The sequence below is a fragment of the Mya arenaria genome, chromosome 15 (assembly GCF_026914265.1).
Source record: "Mya arenaria isolate MELC-2E11 chromosome 15, ASM2691426v1".
NCBI classification, from domain to species: Eukaryota; Metazoa; Mollusca; class Bivalvia; order Myida; family Myidae; genus Mya; species Mya arenaria.
In genome coordinates this window covers 47,668,484-47,694,791 of record NC_069136.1, presented here as the reverse complement: position 1 = coordinate 47,694,791, position 26,308 = coordinate 47,668,484, and the positions used below count along the sequence as shown (strand labels likewise).

The window sequence follows — 26,308 nt, the reverse complement described above, 5'->3', positions numbered from 1 at the left end:
GTAAGAAGCACATTCCAGTCACATACATTTAGATGCAAAATACTAAAGTATCGATTGGTGAATAATTGCTACACATGGCCCATATCCGTGTCAGTTCTACCTTTCAACCCTCGATTCACTCTTAATCGAGAACTTACGTTTACCATATATCGACGCCTGCAAGACAAAAAGAATCAGATGGGATTTATTTTGCGGGGGAAATATAGCAGCAATATACAACACAAGCTCATGTTAGCGTTTGAACCGACTATGTTTGAACACATGCTCTATCGGCGAAATGTGTAAAGCTGGAGTTGCTAAGTGGATAACATTTAGTTTTTTGGGACTTCAGGGTGACATGCTGAAGAGGGTTTTCTATGTTTTCATCTGTACACTAACTCCCATTTCAGAACGGTAATAAATAGGCGAGGGTTAGCCGTGCTATTACCACCTGGCTTCTGTATTCATATTTACGCACGCTATGTATTGCACATTGTCCTTGACAGCATGTTACAACACATTTACTCACCCACTATCATCGTGATGAAAGGTATTCATTTGCGCTGAAGCGCTGGTGTATAATTTCAATATCTCGTGTTGTAGGACTTGGGTAGTTACTATTACTCACATTTTCAGAAGTGCCGAATCGTGCCTATTTTCTATAAAAACTTAGTGAAATAATTTGCAATGGAATTAAAAACGATTTTTCTTAGCTGTGTCTCTGATAAAGGGACATAAAAATATTTTTATTTTTTTAATTTCCAGTCATGTGGTCATTGGACATTAGCCCCATGGCTTCTTTCAGATATATGTTCTTGGGTTCACATTTTCTTTTGCTTCATTTACGTAATTTCCGGCGGTGTACCAAAATGGCGTCCAATAAGAAAAAACAAGATGAAAAACACCTTAAAAACCTCAGAGAAATGGTGGCTCTTCCACATAACAAGCAGTGCTTTGACTGCCACCAACGTGGACCTACATATATTAATATGACAATAGGAGCATATGTTTGCACAGCTTGTAGTGGGCTACTGTGAGTATAGTCTGTCGTTCAAAATTTGTTGACAAGTTTTGATTTATATCTATTCGCAATGACAGTCTACGATTGCTTAGTGGAAAAGCGTTCGCTTCGGGCGTGGAGGTGTAGGGTTGAAAACCCGCCCGCGTCAAACCAAAACATATGTTAAAACAAGGTACATGGTACATCTGTCTAGCGCTCGGCATTTAAAGGGTAGTACATGGTGCACTCAATACTGGTTCAACCCAGGAAAGTTGTATCCCATGTATTGGCATTTTACAACCAGTACACTAAAGAACAAATACATCTCTTCTCAAAGAGCTAGGGTATCGCACCCAGATCACTTGTATCTCACTCTGTTTCTTCAAATCTTTCAATGTCTGGATTTGACTGTATTGCTGTCACAATCTAAAACACGATGTCGTCACAGCGGGGTAAAGCCAATATTAGGGCAGACCTTGATACACCTAATAAACTTAAAAGACTCTTCACATAACAAGCAGTTCTTTGAATGGCACTTGCGTGGACCCACATATATTGATATGACAATAGGAGCATAAGTTTGCACAGCTTGTTGTGGGTTACTGTTAGTATATAGTATGTTTTTTAAAATTTGTTGACAAGTTTTCATTAATAGATTTCAAAATGACAGTCCACAGTTAAAATAGAGGTTTCAACTGAATATGCCACGGTCCAAAAAGCCTGATGGTCAATCATGGTTGATTAAACCTTTGATTACATCAAATAGCCACTAATGAGCATTTAAATATGTTAATTTTGCATTTCAGATGAGGCAGCAGTATCTGAATTCTATAACCAGCATGTAACGATTATGTATAAATATGTCTGTGTGAATGTGACATTTCAGACGAGGCTTAAACCCCCCACACAGGGTCAAGTCAATTTCAATGGCCAGTTTTACACCAGACGAAATGGAGTTTCTTAAAACACATGGAAATGAAGTAAGATTTATATGAACAATATTGGGAACTATTTGGAGGTGACCTGGTCTTTATTGAAATTAAATGTTTGAGCTCATCACAGCTACGTATACATTAATTTTCATAAAGACCAGGGGTGTAGAAATTAATTTGAGTAGCAGGGCAAATCCCGTAAGTAGGCTGGTGGGGGGGGGTATGTGTGTCCTCCCCCAGCTAGGGTCAAGGGGGTAACGCCCCTTGTGGGATAAATTGAAGCCTCTTTCAAACACAAAAATGTAGTCTTCTGATGCATGTTTTCAGGTTTATTTTCATTCAGAAACACATTAGTCATGTACATTAATTATAATGATAAAGTTTGTGCAAGTGAACCTTCAAGTGACACTCTTATTCAAAATTAATACATACACATGTAAAACAAACATAAATTTTGAGTGATACACCGTCAAATACTGACTTAATAATGCTCTTATGGAAAATATTAATTACTAATAACAATATTATAACCGTGTATTTAATAGCTGAAAACGCAAAAAAAATAAAATTAAATGATTGGTAAATGCTAAAAGATGCTAAAAGATTTACTGCGATCTACTATGGTCTCATAAGGTAGCAATACCGTGTTTTCTGCGCATTTCTTACAAATTAAACTCGGTATCCTCCATAAGATCTATTGTTTTCGACATTTGTTCATCTTTTTGGTATATTAAAACAATTGTATAAAATGTGTTAAATCTTATTTTTGAGAAATAGTGCATCTTTAACAAAAATGTACTTGAATATAATATTGAATCTGAGTAATACCCTCCAGTGAGGGCTAACCTCTGAACCTAATCACTGTCATATATTCAGGTGCAGTATTGTATTCCAGACCACATGTCATTTGCTAGCAATTCTCTCCTAATAATACTTTTAATTTCTTCTCTACCAATGATACTTTCAGCCACTGATTCATTCTGAACTACTGCCTTTGAAAAAACTTTATACAATATTTTACGTGTAGCTAACTGATTCCAGTTTTTTCTTCGACAACCAAAAGAAAAGATCTGGACACTTTGTGACCTCTAAAGCGTACAAATTTTCACCCAACGTAAAATTCATCAAAAGAATGGATTATTTTTAGCATTGACTTCACCACAATCTTCTTTCATTTTGTGTAAACCCAGGTAACAGGACTGTAGGGTAAATGTTCATAGGACTAGCAGAAGGCCAGACATGTCCTTGTTGCATACTTACTACGCCTTTTCTGTGGCTGCAAAAACACTGTCAAGATTTTTCTGTTTTTGTTTTTTCACCCTCCATTGCATCGCAAATCATGAACTTCAAAACATCCCAGAGGGGGATGCGACATATGACCTCACGTATCAAGCTAATGCTGTATTGTATGCGGAACACAGGGAAACCGATATTAACAACTCAAACAATTGGGGTTTTAAACAGATGTAAACATATTAAAATGACAAAATTTAACAGATTTTATTTTCATTGATGCGAGAAAATTAGCCGGGTGAAGATGCTTAAGTTACCGGGTGATTTTACCGGCTCCCGGGCCATTTCTACAACCCTGAAAGACCTCCTAATAAATAATACAATATGTACATATATGGGTGGAAATTATTTTTGTCTACTGACACAGCAAGTTTTGTTGTGGCTATTTTATCGTAATTGAAGGCGTATACTAAAAGAACAAGCAGAGTAGCTAAATAAATTGATGTCCACTGCCCACAGTCAGTGAGTCTGGTTCAATGGCAGCATGGACATAATTTATTATAATAAATTTCTTATTATTTTTCAGTACTGCAGAAAGGTATGGCTAGGACTGTATGACAATAGACTAGGAAGCCAGTCAGAATCCAGAGATGAATCAAAAGTCAAGGACTTCATGTCACAGAAATACGAGCGGAAGCGTTACTATGTCGCTCCTACGGAGAGCATGAAGGAAGAGGCTAGGCAAATGAACGAGTCTGCCATACCTAAAACCCCTGGTACAAGGCCATTGAAGTCTCTTCTAGGCAATGGAGCACCAAAATTAGTAGTCGGGACTCAACAGGTGTGTATGGATTGGAGATAAAAATTTTTGTCCATGTCTGTTTTTTCTAAGGAAAAAGATTGAGGTATTGGCATTGATTCGGTGATGTTTTTGTCATTGTGAAAAAAACTTCATGTTGTTGATACAGGGCTTTTTCTTAAGTGCCAACGGGTCCGACTATCAAACCCATTCCCAAAGCAAATTATATGATATTTTTCCCAATATTCAGAAAAAAATCCCAATTAAAAGTAAAAAATAAATAAATATTTTTTAGGAATTACTTTTACCTGTACTGGTTCATTCAACATCATAATAAATTATGTGATGTAAAGTTTTGGGGGTAATTGAATTAAGAAATCATTGATTTTCATCACATTCAGAGATCAGTATGAAATATTATCTGTCATGATTTATTGCAATTGATATTTCAGCCTTTTCAAGACTTTTAAAAGAGAAAAGAAACTAATATCTGATAATTTTCTCATTCGCAGGAGACTGGAAAGCTTGTTCTTTTATCTGTAAAATTCCCAATTTCGGCATATTTCTTGATGCAAGTTTTCCCAAAATGTCAAAAGTCTTTTTCCCAAAATGGGCAGAAAAAGCCCTGCTGATATTGAAGTTGAAATAGTTTTAAGTTTAACAATAGGCATAATGTATGGCAAGATCAATTGTTTAGGCTATGCTCCTTGACCCACTGTTAAAAATTGATGGCATTCATTGTGTTTAAAAGATGTAGATTTTACAATAACTATTTTCATATATTTTACCATAAATGATAAGCAAGTTATAATATCTAGTGTCAAGGCGGCATATGGGGGTAGTCATCACTGCTGTGGTTGCTCTAAAGTTGTTTTTGCTTTCATGAAACTATTAAGAATGCATATCACGTTGAAAATGGCTGTTTGTAATAATTGCATATTAAAACTGTTGACTCAAAGAAAGAATTCTCCTTAACTAATCTATTCATGCTAGTAGAAACAAACGGCCAACTGGGAGATATAAAAAACATTCAGTGTATCATATTTTGAGAAAAAAAAGTTAAAACTGATACATTCATAAAATTTTTAGAAATGTTCAATTGTTAATGATATCCAGCTGACATATTAAGATAATCCTAGTAAAACAACAACATAGATGAGTTACACACATGTATGACTAAAAGATTAGTATGAACATGTGGTATGATTTCTTGGATGAAATTTGCATGTCAATTTTTTGTTCATATATTCCTGTGTGTAGTGTACACACTATTGTGGATTAAATGTCCAAAAACTAGTTGATTAAGGAGGGGAATGTTAATCTGTATTATTATATTCATCAAAGTATTTAAAAGGTATATCACTAAAAACAACAACAAACTTATTTGGACTAATAAAATCATAGCATGGATGAATTAAATACACAAAGAAATGATATTTTTAAGAAAAAAATAAAAATTGTTCTTTTTTATGAAATGCAATTAAAGGAAGGACTGCAAACTGCGAATAGTCAGGTGACAGGAGAGATGCTTTTTGGTAATGAGCCAACAGGGGATAGCACACAGGACTTGCCAGCCAATCAGGCCTCATTTAACCCATTTGGAGACCAATCAGCCAGTCAGAGTACAGGAGACATGTTTGGAAGCCAAGAAGCCAATCAGAGTACAGGAGACATGTTTGGAATCCAGGCAGCAAATCAAAGCACAGGCGACATGTTTGGAAGCCAAGTAGCCAGTCAGAGTACAGGAGACATGTTTGGAAGCCAAGTAGCCAATCAGAGTACAGGAGACATGTTTGGAATCCAGTCAGCAAATCAGAGCACAGGCGACTTGTTTGCAAGTCAGTCAGCCAATCGGTGCACCACGGATATGTTTGCAAACCAGTCAACCATCAAGAATCCTGGAGATATATTTGCAAGCCATCCAGCTGGTGACATCTTTGGTGGTCAGTCAGCCAATCTGAGCACTGGAGACATTGGAAGCCAGCCAGCCAATCAGGGGACAGATGACATATTTGGAAGCTCATTGACCACTAAAAGTTCAATAAGCACCACTCACAAAGCAGGTGACCTGTTTGGAATTGGTCAGTCCACAAACCAGCATGCTAATGCAGGTGCAAATCCAGCTGGAGTGGTCGGTGATATGTTCGGAAGACCTATTGCCCAAGAGGTGAATAAACAACCCTACAGAAACCCTGCAGCTTCTCTGCACTTGCATACAAATATAGGCCATATTCACACTATTTTATCACCTGACCCATAGTGTATTATATGGGCTTGTATGTACTATATAAGGATCCTTTCATAAGTCATGCACACCTTTGAACACTCCATATGATAACCTTTGAAAAGAATATTACAGGATATTTCACATATTACCCATGATTGAAATACTCATCTGGACTCATAAATTATGCCTTACATAAATTTAATAGAATTAGTACAGCAATGAAACAATTTTTAATTTTACTCAAATAAGCGGGGATGAGTATTTTGCATTATTCCCCCTACACCCTACTGGGTATCCAATGTCAATACATGAACCATATAAGCTTAATTCTGCTTTATAATCTCCTTAGAATTGTTTCCCTTTTCTTATGATAATTTGAGAGATAACAACAGCTTTACGCCAACTTCTAGTGACTATGATTTTCACAACAAGTTAATCTTGTACATGTATTCATTTGTCTTATGATTACATTATTAATTTTAGTAGGTCATTCTTACAAAAGTACAGCTACTGGTGTGATGATTGTCATATTTGAAATAGTTTACTGGTGTACTGGTGTGATGATTGTCATATTTGAAATAGTTAAATGGTGGTGACCATTGTCAAGCTCCTCAAATTGTAAACATATAAACACCCCTATATCCTCATTAGTATCAGCCAGTGGCTGATACTGAAATATAGAGGTTATCTTTACTGTGTAATTGAATGATAGGTTAAGTATTGTATGAGCCGTGAAGTGTTCAACGTGCCACATTTGATAATGAACAAACAGTTTACATTAAGAAAAAAAAGTCAATTTATGTGACAGGATGTACACATAATCTTTGCAATGTGGTCGAGACATGCTGTACTTAAAGAGCTATTAGAAATGGTTTTGGACTTTGATGTACTAATTAAATTGGAGACCATGTACTGACATGCCTACTGAAATGTTGTCATATTTCATTTCTTTGCACAAAAGTTAATTGTACAGGCATAAGAAATAATATATTAATTTGACAAAAAAGAAATTTAATCCAAATTTAATGCAAGAGCATTCAATTTTTTTTGCACAGAAGTTAAATGTACAGACATTAGAAATACTTTAATAATTTGACACAAAAGAAATTTGATCCAAATGTAATGCAAGAGCATTCAAAACTGTTTGAGTTACAGCAGCTTTCAACTGGAAATACACCATGAAATACATGTAGCATTTCTAATAGCACCCCCCCTCACCCCCCATCACCTAGACGTAAACAATGCAAGCTCTAAATAGTTCCAAGAAATGCTAATGTAAAACAAGTCCTTACGTGATATTGTAGGTGATTGAGTTCATTTCCCCATTTGAGTGTTATCTCAATGTGATTGTTGCATTATCAGGTAACTTTAATTGAGTCGATTGTGAGATAACACAGGTCCTTCTGAGCATTGTACGGCATATCTGTACCATGTTGTGATTAAACATCACTGGTTTATAACTCATTTCCTATTTGTATTTAAATGTTTAAAGTTCATATTATTTTCAATACTTGAAAGCATACAGCAATAGTGTAATAAATTTACAATTGTGACAAATAATTTTCATTTGTGTGACAGCGTAATTGTGTTATTGAGAGACGGGAATAAGAATCAGTTGTTGCCAGTAACATTAATTGATGGAGCCCGTGATCAGAAAACTGGTTGGATGACAATTATTGGAATAAATCAAACATCAGTAAAAAACTTTTCTAAAGTGATATAAAACATCAAATAACTTCTAACTTTCTACAAATTTATGTTGTGAATGGACACTTCAACAGTTCACCATGTCCGTGGAACTAATGCAATACCTTAATAAAAGACAGGCAGATGTTTATAATGTAAGCTTAAGTGATATATTCATATACAGGTATTAGGTTTTAGATATGGAAAGAGTGCTGCTAAAAGTGATGGGGTGCTAATAATGTTGAAAAGGGAACACAAATTTGTATCTGGGTGTCAAGAATTTTTATGTTATAAATTTACCATTATATTTCGAGGAGCATTGAGAGTTAGCAAGTGCAGCAATTTAGCTCCATTCATGAATAAGCTATTTTTCCCCTATCAACCTTGATTGATATGACATCAAAGTAATATGGGACGTAATCTGGCATCGATACACATAGATAAATATTATATTACGACAGATACACAAGCTGTATGTAAATATAAATTTTAGTCGAAGCACCGACCATGTGTTCCTGATATTTTAATACCTGTAATTTTTCAGAACGCATTCAACATACAGACCTTAAATTCATATGTTCTATGCAGAACTCTTTAAATAAGATATTCATGAATTTTTAAATAATTTGGATGGAAAATTTAGAAAATATGTTAAAAGTGTATTATATTTTGGATCACCCCTCGTATGTTTCTAAAATGCCCCTTACACATAATTGACCAAACATGTTGGAAGTTTTGCACTCCCCTACCAATGCACATTTGTCTGTTTTACAGAAAAACTGGAATAATCAAAACCATTATAACATGTACCAGTATTCGGTAAAGTGTGTTAAGAAGTTTGGTATAAATGTTTTACATAATTTGTTCTTGAATTTACACAGTTGTGATAATGTTAATTGTTGTAAGTTACTTCAAAGTTCATTAAATTTGATCTGTTTTGTTGGAATTAAACTAGAATAGTTACATTATTATGAGCATAAGGCTAATGGAATAATCAATATGGAATAGAGTTTTGTTGAATTAACAAAAGTTTTGTTGAATTAACAATTGCAGATGAGAAATGTTTACCACTAAGACTACTTAGGTATACATTTGCGATGGTATTTAACGAAGACTCACTTTTATACATTATGTGACCCAAGTGTAATTTTAGCTATATGTTTAAGTTTATATCTTCATTTGGCGAAACTGTTTCTGTTTCTAGGCAAAGGCACCAGTCCATCCCAGGGCTACAATATCTGCCACACCCCCACCAATTAGCTCCACCCCCCAGAGCCCAGGTGGTCTGAGTGTCCAGTCATCTCGATCTGCAGGCTCCTCAGCCATGGGTGATTTATTGGGCGATATTGGGAGTGACCCATTCAGTAGCTCTAGCACACCCTCACAGACTCCCGCAGGTAAGTTTGATAGCACAGGCCAGAGTAAGTAGTTGTCGTGAACTGTGGGTTCTTTGGCTATGAAATATCAACCTCAACTTGATTGATGGCAGCCTACTGGGTGAAATGGGGAATGATTCCTTCAGTAGCTCCATTATGCTGATACAGACACCAGCAGGTAAGGGATGGAACAAGAGAACACCTGTGTGCACAGCAATACCTCTTAAGGTATAGAGTAAGAATGTAACAGATTGTTTATGAGAAAAGAGTGTCTATACTAGATTTTTATGAAAAACTTTGTCTAAAATAATGAAAACAGTGGTTCTAAAGTTCAGGATTGAAAGCTTTAACCTGCAGACTGTTGAACATCTGTTAGAATATATATTATTTTACTGGGACCTTTGAATGATAAACAGTACAAACAGTACCTTGAAATGAAATTTATATGAACCTTTGAAAGAGTTTCATGAATCCCTCATACTCAAATGGACTTCTGACTTTTCTTCAAGAATGACAATTTACAGCTGTTAGAACCCCGGAAAAAAGCTTTCAAGCGTATGGAGTAAACCATTTTCGTTGTTGTGATAATTGTTGTGACACAAGCCAATATACCTCACACCTAAATGGTTGTAATGCAGACTTTCTTGACCCACCATGATTAGGCAATATTTAACCGTGTATCATTACCTTTAAGGTGGAGGGTTTGCAGACTTTGGTAACTTTGGCAACACCAGTAGCTCCCAACCAGCAGCTTTCTCACAGAGCAGTAAGTACTCCTATCGTGAGATACCTTCTACTTCATCCAGTACCGTGGGATGTTTCTCTAGGTACACCATGTAATCCTGTATAAATAATCTGGCAGTTTCATTTGTGCTGAATGGGATCCTGTTTGAAATCTAGGTTACTGGTAATGAAATAACATTTGCTATATTTTGTAACAATGACATGGTTAATCTTTTGAAGAGTATTAAATTGTAATATGTAATTTTTATTGGAAGAGTTTTCTCCCCTATCTTATTCATATTTATGAAAACTAAATATTGTCAGTTAATTTTCCCACTGTACTTAATAATGCTTTTTATGTTGATTCAAGAACTGGGGTGTCCGACAATGTCTCATAATGGTCGGTGTCCCTTGGTTAGATTTATCTTTTGTTAATGAGTCGATATTTGGAACAGTGTTATCCTCATCTCAAAATTATTGGTTGGTTTCAAAAGCAAATTTATGCTGATATGTATTTTAGTCTTGTCCGTTTTTCAGAGAAAAATGTCTTTTATTACTATGTTATTATTATGTAATCATTTAGCTTGTTGTTGGCTCACAGGAACTTTCTATTGGTCATACCAAATGAACTGTTCAAGATAATGAAATGAAACTTGCTACACATGCTCAACAATGACAATACACATGTGTAGTACATGTAAGTCAAGTCATGCCCCTTGGCCAACGGAGAAAAGGAATGAGCATTGGCAACAACAAGTCATATTCTCTTTGGTTTAATGTCATAACGCAAGTTGTTTTTATTATTTGATGGAAGGATATTAATGCTGACTCAAGTATCTTTTTTAACTGTTATGATATTATTTTTTGCAATTTTTAGGAGCAAAATTTTCCTCTTGCATTTCAGCCCCCCTTCAGCCATTCGGCAACACCCCGCAGACATCCCAGCCGGCCTTTAATGGGTTTCCCCCAGCAGCCTCGAGCTCCCAGCCAGCTGGTCAACCTGCCCCAGCTGCGCCCCTGGGTGGGGACAAATACTCAAATCTCTCAGACCTCTTTAGCGTGGCTTCCACGGCGGAGAGTACAAGTTCTTCCGGTGGGTTCTCATGAATAATCAAATAATTAAATGGGCATTTATGTCCTGAAATTTCTACACAATTTTGAAAGGGAACATCATTCCTAGCATGATTCGAAATGACTTGGTTATTTTTGAAAATGGAATAATGCTTAAGCCAGTGTTTGGGGCATTGAAAGTTTAGCATGAAGCATTTCGGTCAATGAATAATCAGACTGAAACAAACATTTTCTTACTTTGAATGTATTTTGGCTTTCGGAGGTTGGGTCCTCTTTAGAATGTTTTTGAAGAAGAGACAAAATCTGTCAGAAATTTCTTCACAATATAAATTAAAATGTTTTGTTTTATATTTTAAGGCATGTCCTTTTTGTATATACGTCTCTTTCACTGAAAACAAGTGATTTTCAATAATTTGACTTGAAATTCTAAACCTTTAAGCACATTTTGTGTTGCCAGTGAAGCTATGTAGGCACAGGGTCAACTTGAAGCATAAAAGACAAACCAATAATTTTAAGATTGAAACAAAACAACTTTTGTTTCTGGTCAATTACTTTCTAGCTTCAATGGGTACACTATTGATGCTCCTGGTTTTAAACTGTAAAAACATACCTGTAGTACTGAACAAATTAACATATGTTGTAACAACTGACAGAATATGAGTCAGTGATTTCTGAGAAGGTTATAATTCTTAATGATTGGTAAATACCAAAAGAAAAGGTATAAATAAACTTGATTGAATCTTTTGTTAGGTGGATTAATTATTAATTGATAAATTTTCATCGCACTTGATTTTCTGTACAATAAAACATTGTGTTCATTTTGCATGAACCAATCGACTTTTCATGACGTCTGTTGCACACTCACTCACCAGGGTCCTGCTTATGTAAAACATGAATAAAAAATGTAGATGTTTTTGTGGATAAACCCGAAAATTATTATTATATTTAAACCTTTAAAACCGTAAAAAAAAAGTAATCAAAGGGAAAAATGTAAATACAGATTTTGTGTGTACATGCAGTAAGGCTCGGCCACAGTTTTGCAAATATTGTAGCCCGCTTCATGGATATGAAAAATCCCATCCAAGTTTTTATATTGCATGAACACATAAAAAATAAGAATAAATCCTGAGCTGAAACATTTCAGGTTGGGGCTCATCTTTAAGCTCTGGTGGTGGAGTAAACTGGAGCAGCCCAGCTAGTGGTTCCGGTGGTTTAAACTGGGGAGGTGATAGTACCAGCAGTACCAGCACAGGTGGAGGAGTGAGCTGGAACAGCCAACCCAGCCAGCCTGCAGCCAGTTCCAGCAGTGGCATGAGTTGGGGAGGTGGGTTTACTGATGTCACATGATACACTATTTTGAGTTAAATTCATTCCAGCTGGAATTTTTCTAAATTTAGCTTGGGTTAATCACAATGTGACTGGGAATTGCAGTCATTTAAAGCTCATTTTCCTTTTTGCATTTATATAGATTTTAAGTCTTGCTGGGACACATGGCAGAATCAAGCCATAATGGGTGCTATAATAATGTTATTTATAAACTCGGAAATAGCAACTACTGAACCAACAGCATTCATTCACACATGTTTAGTACAATAATAGTTTTCTATTTGGATTAGCATTGACAATATTCTGGATATGTTATGACCTATTAATGGTATTTGGGCTTAAATTTGGTTTTATATTTGATTGGACAATTTAAACAAGCAAATCAAATGTCAGAAAGTGACTTATTTGGCCAACTTTCAGATCTTTTGTTGAACGACTGAGTCATTGTGAACTCAATGCCTGTATGTACAAAACTTCATCACTGTAGAGTTTTGGTTCTTCTGTAGGTTCATCTAAGTAGCTACATTTGAACTATATTACCCTACAAAAGTTTAAATTACAACAACGCTGTTTTAGGTGGTATGACAACAACATCATCATCGTGGGGTGGGCCTCAATCTACAGCACAAACAAGCGGTTAGTAACAACACACCCCTGACTCAATTCCACTCCGGGCTGTCTTATCAACAAGTCTGTGACATTATATTGTAAGATCCTGAATTTCAATTGAATTCTAAAAAAATGTCACTCATCTTATTAAAAACTATTTTGCACAATCATGTTTGTAATAACAAGCCACAATCTGTTTCAAAATATATGTCATTGAAACGAAGATATTAGATTTTAAAAATGGATCTTATGATACACTTGTTGGTAAGGTAGTCCCTCACTCCGTAGAACACTTTCACGATGTCAATTATTAGTTTAAACTATGTGGTTGGAAAAAACAACAACTTTGTATCTATCATACACATGTGAACCCATTAATACACCTCAGTACATTCATTATTTTAAATATATTACTGGAAAGGCTGTAAGCATTCTTGTGAAAATAATGCAAACTATAACAATGAGTGGTATTACTCAGAATTTGTAGTTTGTCAGTCATGATAGCTTTTAGTACCAAACATGGTGTAAGTGAATATAAAATGGCCACCTTATCAATGTGTGTGAGACAAAGTCTTGTAGGATCAGGAAATTCAGTTAAATGTTCAGTGTCACAAATCATAATGAGTCTTACTTGCAAAAACAAATAAACTTTGCCTGAAGTGACCAAAAAAGTCATTAGTTTGGAGAAAGATTTTAAAACTACTGCATACATGCCATATTTCTGAGAGGCTTCCCAGGGGATTTTGGTCTGAATTCCAGGGGATTTTAATATGACACAGGGGGATTTTTACTGGCGAAATTTAGCGCAATATCTACATTTATGATATAAGAATAAATACAGAAACACACTTTAATAACAATAATTTTTGGCCTAAGTTATCATGGTCCTTCATGGAATTTTACACTCATAATATTATGGATGCTTTCCACTGTCAACCTGGAGCTAGTTTCTAAAAAAAAAAAAGATTTTTTTTAAATTCCAGGGGATATGGATCCCCGGGCTGGGGACCAGGGGATGGGTCGGAATTCCGGGGGATTATTCCCCCCCACCAGGGGATTTGGCATTATGCTAAAATGTTTGTTTTATTTAAACAATCGTATGATACATGTTTTGATAAGATGGCCTGAAATGCACTGCACCAAAATAACATCACTCACTAGCACAGGTTGTTATAAGGTTTTATTAAAAGTGGTTTTACTAAAATGCACTTGATGGTAAGATAAGGATTTATTGTAAATCTTGGAATCAAGATTGAGAGCTGTAAATGTCAGACTATCGTACATGACATTGTGTAAAGTTGGTGAGTTTCTGTCTGTTATCATCCCAGACTTCAGTGCAATGAAGACACACAAAAAGTATTGAGAGTTTGTACAAATGAACCCACTGGGCAAAGAAGTGAAATTATTGTAAAATTATTGTAAATAACCGTACATAAATGTTTTATAGCAATTAAGTAAAGAAAATTAGCATATCATTTGAAAAATATAATAACCTCACATATGCCCGTGCTAAGTAATAATTGAGACTTTTGAGTGACAAAATTGTTATTGTCTAAAGACCAGTATCAGTTTACATTGCGCTAATATTTAATTAAATCAACCCTTTATAATTAATGAATTCTTTTGAATTAAGGTCCATGTGAATTTGTTTTTGTTTTTTTTAGCTCTTTTTTAACAACTTTTCATTGGTTAAGTGTCTATCAGGGTGGCTCAGCAACATGTAGGTTATATGAAAAATTATGGCTTTGCCCAAAATACAATTTATTGTTTAATGAAGTGTGTTATGCACCAGTCATTTGTAACCACGGCCCCCCAAGGTCCGGAGAATAGCGGGGACGATCTGCTGGTAAAACCCCGCCAAATGCCCCCGCACCCAAGGGACCCTAGATAAGGCCAATTTCCCGCTATATTTGGCGTGAAGACAAAACCACCGCAGTCACCCGGCACTGCGGGGCCACCTGGAAGGATAAAACACAGCCCATTTCCCCGGCTATCCCCGGTATACCCCCGGACCTGGGGGGGCCGTCGTTACAATTGACTGATGCATTAAAGACATACTCTAGTGTATTTGTGTGTAATTGTTCTGTGTGTAGCAGTAGAGTTGTTGTACATTGACAGGACTCGGAGTTCCGGGAAACCCATTCGTCGCTTCCAGCGGTAAACATTCGCAAAACTTGTTACTGCCATAGTTACGATGGGTATTGGTTTTTACCTAAAGGGGTGGGGCTAAAATTTGATAAATAATAATTATCTCATTTTTATGCCATTTTGTTGGATTTTTGAATGAAAATGTAGGAATCAATTTTCGAAATTTGAAATTCTGAATTCTCCAACAGAAACATAGCCTTACTCCTGCAGGTCCAACTAAGTACGTTGTTATGGCACGTTGATGTATTTCAAATAATTATTTATTGGTCATTCATCTTACTCAGTATCTCATGCGCATGTTTGTTATTTAGTTGTGTTTTTTATTGGGGGCAAAAGGGGGTGGGGAGGGGGGGGATGTTTACAGGACTTTATTTGAGGTATCTTATGTATAAAGGTGTCAATTGGGATGACTGATGGCTCTGTATCATTTCAGTATTAATTATAAATGATTTATGTGTAAAACAATTATATATTTTTTATTTTTTTTATTTTGGGGTACAGACATGCATTTATGGGCCTTGGAAGATAGCAAAATAGACCGTTTCTCATCCAATTGCAGTTGAAATTAAGACAAACTGTAATGGTTTTATCTATCCTAATGTAAATTCAGTCAATTGCTTTGCATAATTGTAATACACAGATAATACCAAAATTATACAAGTGAACCAGGCTCAGAAGTTTATCATTATTGCTGATGGCTTGATGAAATAGAAGGTTATCTCTACTGTGGATATCTTAACTAGTGAATTATTTGGTCCTAGCCTGTCTTACTGTCACGTCACGCCTGCGCATGCTGTTTAGTTTTCGGGAATATGTTTGCGATGCTTAATATAAATATGAATTTAGTATTCTCTCATAATGGTTTCTTTGGGGAAAATATGAACATTTTAGGTTAAGGAAGATTTTATTGCAGGCTCAAATTTCTTAACCAACTTTCTTAACCAAGTCCCTTATAACAGGATCAAGCTAAGCTTAATACGGTAGTTCTGTTTTGATATAAATTGTGTAATTATGATTTGGAAAAATAAAACAGACTTAAAACCTGTTTAAAAAACATATATGGTGATTTTCCATGATTTTTTTTTCTTAAATATAGTTTTTGAAAAAGTTTTTATTTTTTCTTCCATGACAAAAAAATACTGGGGTAAGCATCATTTTGCGTCAAAGATGTGCAAACTTCTGTTGAAATGCACAGCATTTTAGTTAATACTAAGATATTATGATAATATATATGTAAAATGTATACACAGTATTTTTAGTTGAAATCTGTATCCAAGTTTGAACACATTACAAATAGTTTGTGAAGAAATATTAAAGCAGACCCTTGTTCGCACGATCTATACTAAACCATGTTATATTCAAGTTTAAAATTAAGAAAAAAATGGAGATTTATTTTTATTTTTTTAGAAGATACCCTGTTAGCTTATTCGTTATTTTGATTTCCATTTTCAGCTTTGATTTTGGTTTGTTTTAGCAGCTGTATACATGCTGTTATTGGAAAGGATTTTTGGCCTCATACTAATGATCATTAAGTTTATTTGCTGACTTTGAAATATTTGCTTTGATTTGATTGGCTGATAATGAAATCAGCCTTTTTTATTTGATTTGCTGATTCTAGTGGTGAATCTGGAATAATGAAATCTGCTTTTTCATTGGCTGATTCAAATTGTAAAATCTTCTGATCAGTGGTGTAAGGTGCAAAGATAGCATTGGGGAAAAGTATTGCTGCCTCACAGAAGTGTGCCCTCACAGAGGTGTACTATCTAAGTGATGTACACCTTTGTCAGGGCACACCTCAGTTGGGGCACACCTCTGGGAGGGCACATCATTTAGACAAAACACTTCAGTTCGCGCACAACTCTGTGAAGACACATCACTTACGCAATATACTCAGTTAGACAAAACACCTCAGTTAGGGCACACCTCTGTGAGGACACATCACTTACGCAATACACCTCAGGAAGGGCACACTTTTATGAGGACACAACTCTGTGAGGGTACACCTCTATGAGGGCATATCTCTGTGAGGGCACATCACTAAGACAATAAACCTCAGTAAGGAAACACCTTTATTAGAACACAACTCTGTGAGGGTACACCTCTGAGGGCATATCTCTGTGAGGGCACACCTCTGAGGGCATATCTCTGTGAGGGCACATCACTTAGATGATAGACCTCAGTAAGGGAACACCTTTATGAGGACACAACTCTGTAGGGCACATCTCTGTGAGAGCACACCTCTATGAGGGCACACCTCTGTAAGGGCACACCTCAACAATACGCCTTAGTTAGGGCACTCTGTGAGGGCACATCACTTAGATACTAACCTCAGTTTGGGCACACTTCTGTTAGTGCACATCTCGCACCTCTGTGAGGGCATATCACTTAGACAATACACCTCAGATAGGGCACACTTCTGTGAGGGCATATCTTTCTAAGGGCACATCTTGGTGAAGACACACCTCTGTGAGGGCACATCTCTGTGAGGGCACATTACTTAGACAATACACTTCAGATAGTGCACACCTCTGTGAGGGCACACCTCAGTGAGGATACCTCAGTTAAGCACACCTCTGTGAGGACATACTTCTGTGAGGTCACATCTCAGTTAGGGCACACCTCAGATAGAACACATCTTTGTGAGGGTACAACCTTTGTGATGAAACACTAGTATAAGAGTTGTGACAATACATCTCTGTGAGGGCTCATCTCTGTGAGAATACACCTCTGTGAGTGTTCATCTCTGTTACAATACACCTCTGTGAGGGTTCATCTCTGTGACAATACACCTCTGTGAGGGTTCATCTCTGTGACAATACACCTCTGTGAGGGTTCATCTCTGTGACAAAACACCTCTGTGAGGGTTCATCTCTGTGACAATACACCTCTGTGAGGGTACATCTTTGTGACAATACACCTCTGTGAGGGTTCATCTCTGTGACAATACACCTCTGTGAGGGTACATCTTTGTGACAATACACCTCTGTGAGGGTTTATCTCTGTGACAATACACCTCTGTGAGGGTACATCTTTGTGACAATACACCTCTGTGAGGGTTCATCTCTGTGACAATACACCTCTGTGAGGGTACATCTCTGTGACAATACACCTCTATGAGGGTACATCTCTGTGACAATACACCTCTGTGAGGATACATCTCTGTGACAACCCACCTCTGTGAGGGTACATATCTGTGACAACCCACCTCTGTGAGGGTACATCTCTGTGACAATACACCTCTGTGAGGGTACATCTCTGTGAGGGTACATCTCTGTGACAATGCACCTCTGTGAGGGTTCATCTCTGTGACCATCTCTGTGACAATACACCTCTGTGAGGGTACATCTCTGTGACAATACACCTCTATGAGGGTACATCTCTGTGACAATACACCACTGATCTCCTGACAATATCTTTCTGAATGTTTTCTTGAAGTAATGCTGATTACGATTACTGTGAAGTCATAAATATTCATGGGACATTAATTTTCGTTGAGTTCGTGGGTTGGCTTATCCACGAATTCAAGATCCTAATGAAAATTTCACTTTTAATTCTGAAATCATACTGTCTATGTAAAAGGGTAAACATGTTTTCACAAAATATACATGATAGCGGAATACAAGTTGTCAGTACCTAAATCAATGTTATGCCCTCCTTCAAAAAAGAGGGGTATATTGCTTTGCACATGTCGGTCGGTCGGTAGGTCGGTCGGTCCGTCAGTAGACCAAAGCTTGTCTGAGTGATAACTCAACAATTCCTAATTCCTGGACGTATGGTCATCAATCTTCACATGGAATTAGGGCCTGACCAATGGATGACCCCTATTGATTTTAGGGGCCATTGGGTCAAAGTTCAAGGTCACAGTGACCTTAAATGGTAAAAGGATTTTAAAGCTTGTCCGAGTGATTTATCAACAATGCCCAGACCTATGGTCATCAAACTTGACATGGAGGCTGGGCCTGACCACAGGATGACCCCTATTGATTTTAGGGGTCATCAGGTCCAAGGTCAAGGTCACAGTGACCTTTAATGCAGAAGGTTGTCTGTGTGATAACTTTACACTGCCTGCAGCCATGGCCCTCAAACTTGACTTGGAGGTCCATGCATATTTCATTCAATTGTCCAAATAATCCTGACAACACATGTTAATCGTGCTGAATATTAAACTTTTAGCATCGCTACTTAATTTTGTTTATTTGATGAAATATTTAATATCAATTATTTAATTAAACACTCTTTATACTAAGTCTGAATTTTTTTTGACATTAATGGCCACACTATTTTATATCCTTGATGTGTGTGCATCTTTATTTATGACCTTTAAACCAGTCAAGCGATAATTGACATGGGTATCTGCTCTGATTGACATATTGTCCCATTGTCATGTCATAACGTGTGTGACATAGATGATACATAGCTCGGATTGGTGCTTGATGAATTTGCAAATAATTTAGGATGGCAGTTTCGATTAATATTTTAAAAAATATAATGAAATCCAACAGTTTAAGAACCCATGAAATTTTCCTTTTTTGAAAAACCACAAATTTTCAATGGAAGCCTATGAATATCAATGATTTCACAGTATCTAATCATATGTAATAGTCATGTACTATGTAGCTGCATGGTACAGAAACTGTATGAGAATGTTATAGAATTAACTAACTTAAAGAGTAACTAGGATGTTACCTGTTTAACAGTTCACACCTTGTATAAGAACATTAATATGTTGTAAAAAAGCAAATTTTCATGTGATAACAGAAAATTTCTAGCACAAAGAATTATTTGAAAGGTGAAATTAGCTGAACCAGTGCACATTTTCTAGCACACGCCTTAACTCCTATAATTATGCTTATGTGAAAAATTATGCTAAAAACAATTCACACCCAACCATATATTATAATAAATGGAAGGAAATTTGACAACTTCATTGAGCTAGAGTGAACATTTAATTGTAATTTTTAATTTTTTGTAACTGTATTTGCAGCTGCCAATCCATTTGGAGGAGGAAGCAGTACATCTCTTACTACCCAGGGTGCACAACAAACAGCCAACCCATTCGGAGTGACCGGCCCTGTTTCGACAGGTGCAGGGGGAGGATTTGGCAATTTTGGGACCCCTGGAGCCCCTCAGCAGGCTGGAGGAACATTTGGGGGATTCGGAGCCCCAGCTACATCAACCAACGCAGGCTTTGGGCAGTTTGGTGCACAAAATGGGGGATTTGGTGCTACAACTTCAGCAGGGGGTTTCCCTGGGGCTCAGACAGGTCATCCAGGGGCAGGGGGATTTCCCACTGCAGGTCAAGGAACACACGCATTTGGGGGTCAGGGTTTTCCCCAAGGGCAGGCAGGGTTTGGGCAGCAGCCTCAGGGCCAGGCAGGGTTCGGACAAATACCACAAGGCCAGGCAGGGTTTGGACAAACACCGCAGGGACAGGGAGGTTTTGGCGGCCAGGGTTTTGGGGCTCCCCAACACCAGCAAGGATTTGGGACCACCCAGCAAGGATTTGGGGCTCCTCAACCCCAGCAGCAGGGTTTCAGCCAGATGGCAGGAGCAGGATTTGGGGCCCAACATGGGGCTACGCAAGGATGGGGCCAGGCACCAGCTTCCTCACAGGCTAACCCTTTCATGGTAGGTTGTGCGTTAATTTATGTTCATATGAAGATAAATAAACAGGTTTATAAACTCGTTAATGGTAATGGTGAAGATGAGGTAATATCAAGGATAAATGTATGCATACTTGTGTAAAGTTAATTATTTTTCTGAAAATAAAATATTTAAATTAAACCACGTATTTTTTTAAACTCAGTAGTGCACTTTCCTTACAAGGTGAATAAGCCTTACTTGAAAAGGTGTGTTATGAGAGATAAAGTTAATTAGCTCAGTGCTAACAGGCTGTTACATTAATAACAGTTAACCATGTGCCTAACTAATTATAACAAAAAAAAAAAACGTATTGAAATATGCTTTTATGTTATTATGTTTCAATGTCTATTCAGAACCAATGGTGAACAACTAAAGTTACGGTAATGGATGGCCCCTTAAATCCCTTACATTGATATTGCACTGGCAGTCATTTAGTCATTTCCTCTGTACACAAAGTATCCTCACTCTTACAAGTTAATTGTTGCCATTTTCAGGCGTTAGTCTTACCCATGTTTAAGGTATTTCACCCTTCATGAAGCAAGTGACATTGTAGCCATTAGCTTCAAACGGTAAATCTAAATACCTGATGACCACACATGTAATACAGTATTATGTTTGCTAGTAAAATATGCGAATACGTTTTTTGCATACTAATTGTCTATATTTGAACTAAAAGTTAACATATAAAACAGCTTATTTTTTTAAGGTCAAATAGTTTTTATCTCACAGTTATCATATGGTCATTTCAGTCCTCAATAAAACCCATGTAAAAATATCAATAGTTGAACTATACTTTATTGTAGTAAAGAAATCAAGACAATAACACTAAAGCTGATTAATTAAATTAAGAATTATTTTGCAACTCATGGTATCTTTGAGTACGGTCAGCATCAGGGCTCGGGACTCACCCTGACATCAGGATACAGAACTTCAGACTATGTACAGTGGTAAACATTGTTCTTGCTCGGACATCTGCATCATGAACAGTAGGAAGAACCTTGAAATGAATATAAATGACTTGAAAGTATTTCAAAAGAGGTATCAGCCCCTTTAATAGTTTATACTACTTTAGGTTTTAATCCTTGTGCTAAAACAGATCCCTGACTGTCTTACAGGATTGGGGCTTATCAGCTGTTAGCACCCCTGAAGCATATAACACTGTCTTATGTGAAGTTAGAAAACCACATTAAATCTAGAAAAGCGATGTTCACTTCCACAAAACTTTGTTTAACAAAGTTGGGGATAACATAGCCAAAATGCGCAAAACCAAAGGCACTTTGTTGCCTTATTTTCAACTGTATCAAATATAAAAGTGCTTTGTTGGTGCTCACACCAACAATGGTGCTTTGTACTTTTAGCAACAAGAACACTTGATACAGTTAAAAATTAAGCAACAAAGTGCCTTTGGTTTTGCGCATTTTGGCTAAGTAATCCCCAACTTCGTACTTAATTGGGGTTTCTTCATAACAGTTAACATTATGTAAAATCATTAAGCATTTACCTGTGTCTTTAATGGATGTTTTCTCCATTTTCAGTCAACAGCCCAGCAATACTCAGCACCAAAGACAGGAGCAACAAACCCTTTCTTATGATATTAGTGACCTTAAATATTTAGAATACCTGTTGATTAAATATAAGGAAGTGTGAGAATCACCTTATTGCTTGTCTGTTACTGTATTAAGTAAGCATTGGTGATAGATATAGATACATATGGACAAAGGCCATTTCAAGTGTCTTTTACCGTTCGCCATGGTTTGAGAAACGGGCTAAGAATAAGGTAATAAGGATGGTAAAAATTGAGAGAATTGAACAAAGAGCCTGTAATGTTCCAGGTGACAAATAATTGAAATAAGGTGGTACTGTGCCAATACAGGAACCATATTTGGAGCCCTATCATCCATGAGTGAAATAAAACAATAACAAAACTGTGAACTATTAAATCAACGTCAGAAATATAATAGAAATTTTACTGTTGACTTAACAGATGGATCCAACTATTATTTTTAAAATAGATACTATTACTTCTTAGAAATATTGTTATGTAAAGGAATAATCATACCATACATTTGTTCGTAACATTTTAACATGTTGTTATTGCCTTTGTAAGTTTAAGGTTAAACATTTTTCTTTAAAAAAGTACAAAAATATTTTGTTTGCTTTATACAGAGTAGTTAAATGTGAGCAAAAAATCAGATTGCATGATGGATACATGATGGTGTTGAGTTTTAAATATTGACTTTGGTTCCCTGCAAGTGCAACATAATGGTAGGGTCACTAGGGTGGTAACTTACTACATCATAACAGGGGTTCTGAAGTTCAGGATTCATCCGGAAATCTGGATTGAGAGCTTCTGACTCCGGGCCATTATACAGTTAAGCTTTTTGCCAGGTCATTTGCATCACAAATGGAGAATTTTGAAATTAACACCAATTACTTCAAAAATAATTTCAATAGTGGTCTTAGCCCCAAGCCCCGTTACCCTGCGTTGGGCTATTTTATCATTGAAATTGACAATGATATGTTAGATATTTCAATCAGAAATTATTACAAGTATTATATTAAAACATAATCATACACAAATATTGCAGATATCTTGATATTTTAGTTGTAATACGAAGCACATTGTTAAGTACATTACACATTATGCATGTCTCATTTGTGAAACAATTCATGAACATTTAATTCATGGGTATTATATATCAAATATATAAACATGCACACAAAATGTTCATTATTATTGCATGTACAGTATATCTTAATTATGTAATTTCACTTGAGGCATTATTTCCGAGGATTGACAATTACAGAAAAGTTGATTTACCGGTATATTTCTTTATACCATATTTGTCCTTATAGACAACTAGAACATGTGTAAATTTACACACTAAGTGCTAATTATTAACCCAAATGGCCAAAAAAATCTATAAAATCAATTATCAAAAATTTGTAACAGTTATTTCATTTATATTAACTGAAATATTACAATTTTTCTTTCGAAATTTCTCATTATTAAGTTTTTGATATCCAAACAGATGTATTATGATATTAGACATTACATAATTTCCTATTTCATAACATGATAAAAAGCAGTTCATTTTTATGCATTTTTAGTGATGCATCCACATATAGTTCATGAATAACACTCTTTTGTTAATATGTGCTTGTATTGTATGGTCGATGTTTCAGGCACATGAGAAAAATATCAGCACTTCAACAGCTTCCAATAGACCAGATTCAAGCAAAAATAACCTTCATAATTTTCATTTTAAATCTTAACAAAAGTGCCACGGAGCGAAGGCAAACGCTTGTCTGTTTTTTAGTTATACAAGAGGCATAGCTTGAAGTAAGTGCGGTTGTTTTGTTTTCGCGCCAAAAATAGCACGGAATCAACCTTACCTAGTATGTCCTGGGGTTTGAGGGGCTTTGCCATATCCTGGGTTATTGCTATTCTCTACTTATTTGTATTGTCACTGGTAACTTGTGTACAATGTTCTTATTTTCCGCTGCATCTGTCATCAATTGGGCATAAATTGGACATATTTTCAGTATGAACAGATAAAAATTATTTCTCATTATTTCATAATATTATTTTTGAAAACATGAAAACATCCCATTTGTCTACATGTTAAATATCTTTTATAATGTGAATGCAGCACATACAAAAAAATAACTTGATTAAAAATATTGCAATAGAATTGGTATATGCCTATGTCATTATAATTGCAATTGGCTATTTTTGCTTGAATTTGATCTTTCAGTGTATTGTTATGTTTAATTCAGTATTTATTGGTGAATACTAATTTATATAATGCTTGCCATGAACAAATTTATTGTTTCATGTTTTATGTTGTTGCAGGTAATTTCAAAATTTTGTAATGTGTTGACAAACGGCCGTTTTATTAAGAGTCCTAGGAGTTTCTTCAGCCTTGTGCAGAACTGTTGATAATATCTCATATGTATGAAATTACTCCAAAGATTCTTGATGAAGTTACTCCTAGGATTTTTGGTGAAGTTACTCCTAAGATTCTAGGTGAAATCACTCCTAAGATTGTTGGTGGAAATCACTTCTAAGATTTTAGGTGAAATTACTCATAGGATTCTAGGTGAAAATACTCCTACAATTCTTGGTGAAATAACTCCTAAGATTATTGGTGAAGTATCTCCTTTGATTCTAGGTGAAATTACTCCTAAGAGTGTAGGTGAAATTACTCCTAGGATTTTTGGTAAAATCACTCCTAGGATTCTTGTTGAATTAACCAACCGCCTGATGTTTTTATTAGTGCCATTATTTAAATCAGAATTTTATTAATAGCATATGATAATTTATTTAAAATGTGTCGATTTTTTAGGACTTGTTATTATATAGTGAATTTATGCTTAGTTTTTGCAAAAACATGTAAAGAAAGTGTGAAATTTGAATCCACTGAACTTTTTTGAACAAATAGATTTCATATCTTTGGCCAGAAATATTTTAAAGGCCATTACTTCTGTATTTATTCTCATACATGTAACGTTATATGGTGTACATTTTTGCATATGGTTGTTATGCTGATGTTATTTTGTGATATGTATATTGTAGCCTCTTAAGTCGAAATAAATTGAAAATGTTGGTACATTTTTCTGATATATTTTACTGCTACCATGACCCTGCCCTTGTAGCTTTTGACTTTTAATTGTTACCCAGAGAGGATTCAATACTTTTGTTACAAAGTGACTTAGTATAAGTTATCATAACTTTCTTCACAGTCGTAAAATATATAATGTTTAAACTATTACTGTTGTTGCACAAAACTTAAATGAGTAGTATTTAAATTTAAAATCCTTTATGGGCTGTTGGAAATATGTAGTCCTGCATTCGTGATGTGCACCTTTGAATTTGTTATCATCGAAGAAGTGCATTCCCATACTCCTCTCCCAACTTTGTGGAAAGGAAATAACATGATTTGAATTCACAAATCAGAGCTATTTTTGTCGTCCCAAGACAGACATTACTGTAAAAGCTAAATTGAAACCGGTGTCCATCGTCTGTGCGTCAGATTTGTGTATAGTTGATGTTTTTTCTCCTTGCTTTTATGAAAGATGATGCATGATATATTCACTGATAGCTTTAATTTGAAAGAGAGTTCCGAATAAAACCCAGTACAGCCTAGGCCCTCAAGTATTGAGACTTCAGTTTGCCTCAAATTGGGGACTCCAGACAACCGTCAATAGGGCTTCTAAAAGCCACTTTTGACTCTGCTGCAGGGTACTTCACCCCCTCTGACCTCAAAACCCATTGCCGAAATGGTTTCAGCCCTCAGTCAATCAAGTCCATGATAAGTATATGAGAAACAACTCCGGAGTCTCAATCAGGATACCTCTATGGCATTGTGAGTTATGGCCCTTGGACATCTGGCCCCAATTTCTTGAAAATTATTTAGGCCCTTATAACAGGATTAAGCTAATCTCATTTTTGGTTTTCAATAAACTGCCTAATATTAACTTCTTTTAAGAGTTTTTATACTTTAGATAAAAATTATCTTTATGACGATCACAATTAACCATTCAATTTAAGTA

General features: G+C 35.9%; 1 protein-coding gene across 4 annotated transcripts; it reads left to right on the top strand.

Annotated features, from left to right (window-relative positions):
* Positions 1 to 839: 839 nt before the first annotated feature.
* On the top strand, positions 840 to 25,365 carry LOC128220048 (arf-GAP domain and FG repeat-containing protein 1-like). Of its 4 annotated transcripts, none has more exons than XM_052928294.1 (11): positions 840 to 1,012; positions 1,866 to 1,959; positions 3,731 to 3,985; positions 9,061 to 9,253; positions 9,927 to 9,998; positions 10,860 to 11,048; positions 12,171 to 12,350; positions 12,929 to 12,988; positions 15,080 to 15,118; positions 20,094 to 20,737; positions 22,288 to 25,365. In XM_052928294.1, exons 1-11 carry the CDS (start codon positions 849 to 851, stop codon positions 22,342 to 22,344), a joined length of 1,947 nt encoding a protein of 648 aa, XP_052784254.1. In that variant the 5' UTR covers positions 840 to 848; the 3' UTR covers positions 22,345 to 25,365. The 4 variants fall into 4 exon arrangements, with proteins under 4 accessions (XP_052784254.1, XP_052784256.1, XP_052784255.1 ...); XM_052928296.1 differs by lacking the exon at positions 22,288 to 25,365 and adding an exon at positions 21,106 to 21,147; XM_052928295.1 differs by lacking the exon at positions 15,080 to 15,118.
* The last annotated feature ends 943 nt before the right edge of the window (positions 25,366 to 26,308 follow it).